We start from the raw sequence: 6,827 nt of genomic DNA on the forward strand, positions 1-6,827 counted from the left end.
CCCTGCAAGCCTGACCCCTGGTCATTAGAACACAGCCACTCTCCCTCTCTGGGTCTAGAGTCCCCAGCTGTTCCATCTCTCCACATCATCGTCTGCATATTATTTTTTAGGCTCTTAATTGAAGTACAGAATTGACACATACCTGTAGAAAAGTACATGTCAAAATATCAAAAATACATAGCTTTAGAAAAAACATTTTGATGATTCTGAAAAAAGTTAGAATTACCACATAACCCAGCAACACCACTCCTGTGTGTATGAAAGGGCTTCAAAATTTTTGGAAAAATGGGATGAAAAGATAACGGAATTTTCCCACAAACTTTGTGAAGCCCCCTTGTATGTACAAAAGAATTGAAAATACATATTCAAACAAATACTTGTACATGAGTGTTCATAGCAGCATTCTTAACAGTAGCCTAAAAGTGGAACTAAGCTAAATGTCTATCAACAGATGTGGCATATCCGTACAGTGGAATATTTTTAAGTGCTATAGCGAGTCAGTGCTGACTCATAGTGACCCTGTGTAGGAATTTCGAGGAGCAGCTGGTCGGTTTGAACTGCCCACCCTATAGCACCATACCAGGAGTCCAGATTCTTCTGCCCTGAAAGTAAACGAGATACTGATAAAAGGCGCTGTATGGATAACATTCAAAACCATTTTGCTAAGTTAAAGAAGAAGCCAGACACACATGATTCCATTTATAGGAAATATCCAGTATAGATAAAACCATAGAGACAGCAGGTATATTAGTGATTGCCAGGGGCTGCAGGGAAGGGAAAAGGGCAAATGACTACCAATAGGAAGGGGCCTTCTTTTTGGAGTTGATGAAAATGTTTGGGACTGGAAGGGGATGATGAGTATGGAGCATTGTGATGTACTAAATGCCACTGAGCTGCACTTTTTCAACAGTTTTATATTTTATGAATTTCACCTAAATTAAGAAAAAATTGCACATCTCGATGAATTTCACTACTTGTGATGAACACTATACTGTAATCAGTACCAAGAATTCGCAGCTCCCGTCTCCGACAAGCCCTCTCAGGCTTGCTTTGGCACACAGCTAACCTGCCCTCTGATAGCATAGATTTGTTCTGCCAGTTTCTGTTCTTTGTGTCTTGAGGGTCTTCAAAAGTTTGTGGAAAATGGAACGAAGAGATACAGGAATCTTTCCATGACCTTGTATAAGGAGTGTTACTTTTGTAATGAATGGTAACTTGAAAAAGAACGTTACTCCTCATGTGCCTCAATTTCTGCTTCTATAGATCACCCCTCCGAAGTTCCAGAGAAGCTCATCCAAGACAGATTCCGGAAGCTGGGCCGCTTCCCTGAAGCCTTTAGCTCCATTCACTACAAGGGAACCAGGACTTACAACCCTCCCACAGATTTCTCTGGGCTCCGACGTGCTTTGGAGCAGCAACTGGAGAACAACACCACTCGTTCTCCCCGGCACCCAGGGGTCATCTTCAAAGCCCTGAAGGTCAGTTGGCTCCTGCCCCGAGGTCTAAGTGAGGCAGCAGGGGGGGTGTGTGGAGGACAGTCTGTTCTCCAGCATTATTTTGGTTTTGATTAGAAATGTGGGCTGGACAGAGAGGTGATAGGAAGAGGGGGATCATGTGTAGAGTTTGCGCCTCATCTTGCTAGGAGGTTGAGTAAGTACTAAGGAATCTGGGGTGATAATTAAAAAGTGGAGGATCTTCATCACAGAGTAAAGTTAGGCTTTTGGGAACTAGGAAAAAGCCATCGTACCTGGCTGGTGTATTCAGCCTCGGTTATGTGGACAGACTTTGTGCTTTCCTTTATATCAACTCATCTTTTTTCTTAAGTTTCTTTAAGAAGAAACAGTGTTACCACAGGTAGAATATCACCCAAACCCAACAGAAACAGACACCAAATAACACTTGTGATTCTTGTTTATCATGTACCAAAACTCTGAGCATTTTGTGTGGATTATTAGCTCATTTAGTCTTTCTAACAACTTCATAAGTTAAGTATTATTTTTTTGAAGTATTATTATTTTCATTTTACATATGAGGAAACTGAGGCACAGAGAGATGAAATAGTTGGCTGCACACAATTACTCGGCACACAAGCCATTTTACGCTACATTCTTTCTAAAAACCAGAAAGGCTGAACTGCTTCTCATAAAATATAATAATGTTTTATTATCTAGCTAGCGACTGTTGCTCATAAGAGGTTCTGAGAGTTTGACTTGTTTTTTCTTTAGTTAAAAGGAAGATTAACAAGTGTTTAGGAGATGATATGCTGTTATATACTTTATCTAATTGAGACTTGATCCTAGAAACAATCTGTACTTTAGAAAGAATTGAAAAGGTACTAATTTCTTTCTTTCCTTTAAAAATTAAAAAAAAAATGTTGCTGTTGATGAGAATAGACACAGCAGAACACACCCATCCAACCGTTTCCACAATACTACTCGGGGACGTTGATTCTGTCCTTTGAGTTGTAACTGTTCTCATTCTCCTTTCCTAATGAGTTGTTCTTCCCCCATTAATATGAAGTCACTGCCCCCTAACATGTTATTTAATTTTTGCTGTTGTTACTCTCCTGTATAAATAGTTCTTAAGAGAACATAAATAGTATAAGTAGTTCTTAAGAGAACATAAAGCTCAAAGCAGGCCTGTTTTTTAAGCCAGTTAAGCTAAGTAGTTGTTCGGTTTTAAGAAGATTTCAGGGGCTATTTTTTGTTTTAAAGCTCATCTCAGGGCAGTACTTTTAGGGGTTCATCCAACTCCTATAGCTCCAGAAAGTCTGGAGCCCATGAGAATTTGAAATTTCTCTTCTGCATATTTCCCCTTTTGATCAAAATTCTTCTATGGACTCTTTCACCAAAATGTTCAGTAATGGTGGGTTAATTTCTCCTGTGGTGTTTGGTGTTATTCAATGTCATGTCCATGTGTCACCTACAGTCATGTCCTAAAACCATCTTGCATACATGTAGTGATATGAGACTCACCTTTTAGGAAATTGCTTTGTAAGTGAGTTTTTGTGTGTATCCTGTCAGTAGTGTCAGTGTGGTGAGTCTTTAAATACAGTAAAATTCTGTTATAAAGCACCTGGCTGTCCCATAGATTTTCGCTGTAGCAGACCCTGGTAGATTACACTTGCTTTAACACAAATAGCTGCCCAAGTGTGTGGGCTGGTAGGCCTCCATTGTTTCCAGTGTCTCAGCCCTGAAGGATTTGGATTTTGTCTGTTGAATCTCCCCATTGCAGCCTTCTGTTTCTTCTTTTTTTTAAAGGCTTCACTGGTACGTGGGTAGGTAGAGATTACTATACTGGGTATTACCCACCTCATGCCTAAAGTGGTACAAGCGCTGTACCGTGTTTGCATTATCCCAGCCATCCACAGGCAGACAAGTGCTGGTACAATGGCAGTAGGAGGAGCGGAGTAGGATAATCCAGCCTTGCAATTTGAGGTATTAAGTGATTACTGGAAATTCCCATTTTAGAATTGGTTAGGTAGGTGCAATAACATTTTGCTATCTTTTTTTTTTTTTTAAGTTTTATTTTGAATTGAGTGAAAGTTTACAGGGCAGAGCATCGGTTTTACATTCAATAAATCATATACTTGGTTTCATTACAATGATTGTAATCTCTTCCATGTACCATCAGATACCAGTATTTTTCTCTGTTCATTTTAGTGTTTTTTTTTTAATACTCAGGCATATATAATAATTTACACCTCGAAAGGGCACATTCTACAAGTCTGCCTCCTGGCCATAGCTCTCAGTCCCTCTCTTCCCATGAATCTAGAGTCCTCAGCTGCTTCCTCTCTTTACGTCCCCATCTCTGCTTCTGTCTCTGGTATTGCTGCTTCTCTGGATAAGGTCCTGCATTCTCTTGTGCTCTTCTCCTGTGGTGGTCCTAGGATCCTCTGTTTCTGGAGTGTAGGGTTAACTACTCCCCCATTTTTGTTACAAAACTTCTGCCTTTACAATTGTGACAGTCGCAATTAGTCGTGATAACAATTACTCACTATTGAATCATTAGATTCTATCCCCATCTCCTTTTACTAGACCCATCTAGACAAGATGAAAACTATTCAGTGGGGACTCTGTCTTCCCCCACACACTCTTAAACTTAACTTCCTCTTGAAACTTTGTAAGCCAGTCACTTTGTGCCTTTATTGCCCCCTCATTTTAGGTAGCCGATGTCTAAGTTGCCTGTCCCTATCTACCCTGTGTACAGAGGGGATAGCATTGATACTTGATGTGAAGACTTCTTCCTTCCCTCTCTGTGGATATTTTGAGCTACTACCTCCATGAGTATGGAGTTCTGGTGTGGTTCTGTGGGTTAATGCGCCAGACTGCAAAGCCGTTTGAACTGTGAGGTCGGCGGTTCAAACTCACCAGCTGCTCCATGTAAACGCTATACAGGACCGCTATGGGTCGGAATCCACTCAGCGGCACTCAACAACAACCTCCATGAGTATAGGTCAAGTTCATTAAATTGTAGCAATTTACCCTCATTTCTTTTATAAATTTTTAAATTATTTTTATCTTCCTCTAGTCGAGTTCTGAATATAAAGCCATCGAGGTTAGGTCAGATGGGTACTATCTGTAAGTTTGGGTGTTCTTGTGCACCTCCCCTCACTTTATATCAGCTGGATGCTTCACTCTCAGCTCTAGCCCATGGGCTCCGCTCACCACACTTTGGACCAACTAGCCCTTCCTCTTCTCTTTCTCATCTCCAGGTCAGCAGGAGTCTATGGAACATGGTTGAACTCAGCCCATTTCTTCATTGCCTTTCCCCCTCTTCCACTCACCAGTAGCCCAATATGGTCGCCAGCAAGCTTACATGCCTGTTCATGTGTTTCCTTTCAGTTTGAGTCTTAGTGGGGGTTTTGCTGTCTTTTTACACATGCACTCCTCAAAGCCTTCCCTGAGCCCAGTCAAGTTGGCAAAAAGTTTTCTCAAAAGAGATTTAAAAGTTGTTGATATTATGGGACTAAGAATTACAATTTGGAGGCTGTTTTCTCAATGATGAATTTATATTGGGTTTATCTAAATTCATATCCTCTGATTTACATGAGTAAAACATGCTCAGTGTAGAAAATGTGGCTACTGTCATAGAGTATAATTATGGAAAACAAAGACCACTCATAATCCTGCCATCTAGGGATAACTGCTGTTGACATTTTAATATATGTTCTCATGGTATGTGTTCTGTGCATTAAAAAAAAAAAAAAAAGATATATAGCTTTCATAATGTTATAGATGAAAATTTGTAATCCTTTTCCTAATTAATATCGTAAACAATTCACTATATTATTTTATATTGCTGGAGAAAGATGAAGCTTTCTACTCCCACAAAGATTTAAAGCCTTGAAAACCTTATACTACAGGGTCGCTATGAGTCAGAACCAACTCCACAGCACTTAACAAACAAACTGTGGTTCTTATAAGCAGTTTTGAGAGCGTCTCAGTATTTCATTGTCTAAATGTACCACAATGACAATTGTTGGATAAGAGATGGTAAATTTCCCCATTATAAATAACACCAAACTAAATATTGCAAATGAGTCCTGGTGTGACGTTGTAAAATAAGCACTGGACTGCTAACTGGAAGGTCATCAGTTCAAACCCACCAACTGCTACTCAGAAACCCTATATGGGTTGCTATGTGTCAGAACTGACGTAAAGGCCTTTAACAACAAACAGCAATGACGTTCCCTTAAAGTAGAGTTATTATGTCATAAGGGTGCGTCTTGTCTGTCTGTCTGTCTGTATTTTAGCAGTGAATGTCTATCACATTTTTATCATTTCATGTAGTTGGATACATAATGCTATTTAAGCATTTTTGGTGTTTTTCTATTTTGTCTGTTTTTAATTTAAAATATCTTGAATATATGTTTCTTGAATATATGCCTCTTATCTTGAATAGATGCTTCTTTAATTTATATTCTACATAATGAATTCCTCAAATGGGTCCCCTAGGAGTTGCCCCCTTTTCATTGTGCTCTGTGCACGCCTTTGTGTTCCGTGTCTCAGAGTCTGCAGGCCTAGGGTACAGGGACAGGAAGGAAGCAGACCTATGTCGGGGGACAGATGGGGGGCTTCTCGGCAAAGGGCAGGGGCTAGTATTGAAGAGCTGTTACTTGTTCGGTGCTGTTGAGTCGGTTCCTACTCATAGCTGCTGCTGCCTGTATAACAACGAAACACGGCCCAGTTCCGTGCCTCACAAGGGTTACATTTCAGCCACTGTGTCAGTCCATCTCGTTAGGGTTCTTCCTGTTTTTCACTGACCCTCCATGATGGTCAAGAAGCACGATGACCTTCTCCAGGGACTGGGCCCTCCAGGGACCATATGGGTCTGAAGTATGAGAGAATAAAGCCTCACCATCCTGGCATGGATTGAGGAGTAGATACAAAAAATGGAAACTAGGAATGAGTACATCCAGTGGAGGGGATGGGAAGAAAGAGATAGGAGAAAGGTGTTTGGCATAAAGCTAGGCAGGCTCTGTTACACTGAACCAAGCTTCAGGCATATATGCTGGTATGCTTAATCTATTTATTACACATAATAAATAGATTTAATAAATATTTATTATTTATTAAAAGGCTTACCTGGTCCTACTGCCATCAAGTCCATTCTGATTCATACTCTGCATAGAGTTTGCAAGATTGTAAATCTTCATGGAAACAGACAGGCTCATCTTTCTTTTGAGTGGCCATTGGGTTTAGATTGCTGACCTTGCAGATGAGCAGTCCAATGTCTAGCCTCTAGCCTCTAGCCTCTAGCGACACCAGAGCTCCAAAAGGCTTACAGTGGGGCAAAATGTAACACTTAGTGAATCTGGGTTAAAA

General features: G+C 40.4%; 1 protein-coding gene across 1 annotated transcript in view; it reads left to right on the plus strand.

Moving 5' to 3' along the window:
* ZFYVE1 (zinc finger, FYVE domain containing 1) overlaps nucleotides 1-6,827 on the plus strand; it is a 114,944-nt gene that overhangs the window by 63,891 nt on the left and 44,226 nt on the right. The window contains exon 4 of the mRNA XM_006865556.1: nucleotides 1,264-1,478. Within this exon, the coding sequence (XP_006865618.1) occupies nucleotides 1,264-1,478 (215 nt within the window). The remainder of the gene's footprint in view (nucleotides 1-1,263; nucleotides 1,479-6,827) is intronic.

Source organism: Chrysochloris asiatica, unplaced genomic scaffold, assembly GCF_000296735.1.
Source record: "Chrysochloris asiatica unplaced genomic scaffold, ChrAsi1.0 scaffold00079, whole genome shotgun sequence".
NCBI lineage: Eukaryota > Metazoa > Chordata > Mammalia > Afrosoricida > Chrysochloridae > Chrysochloris > Chrysochloris asiatica.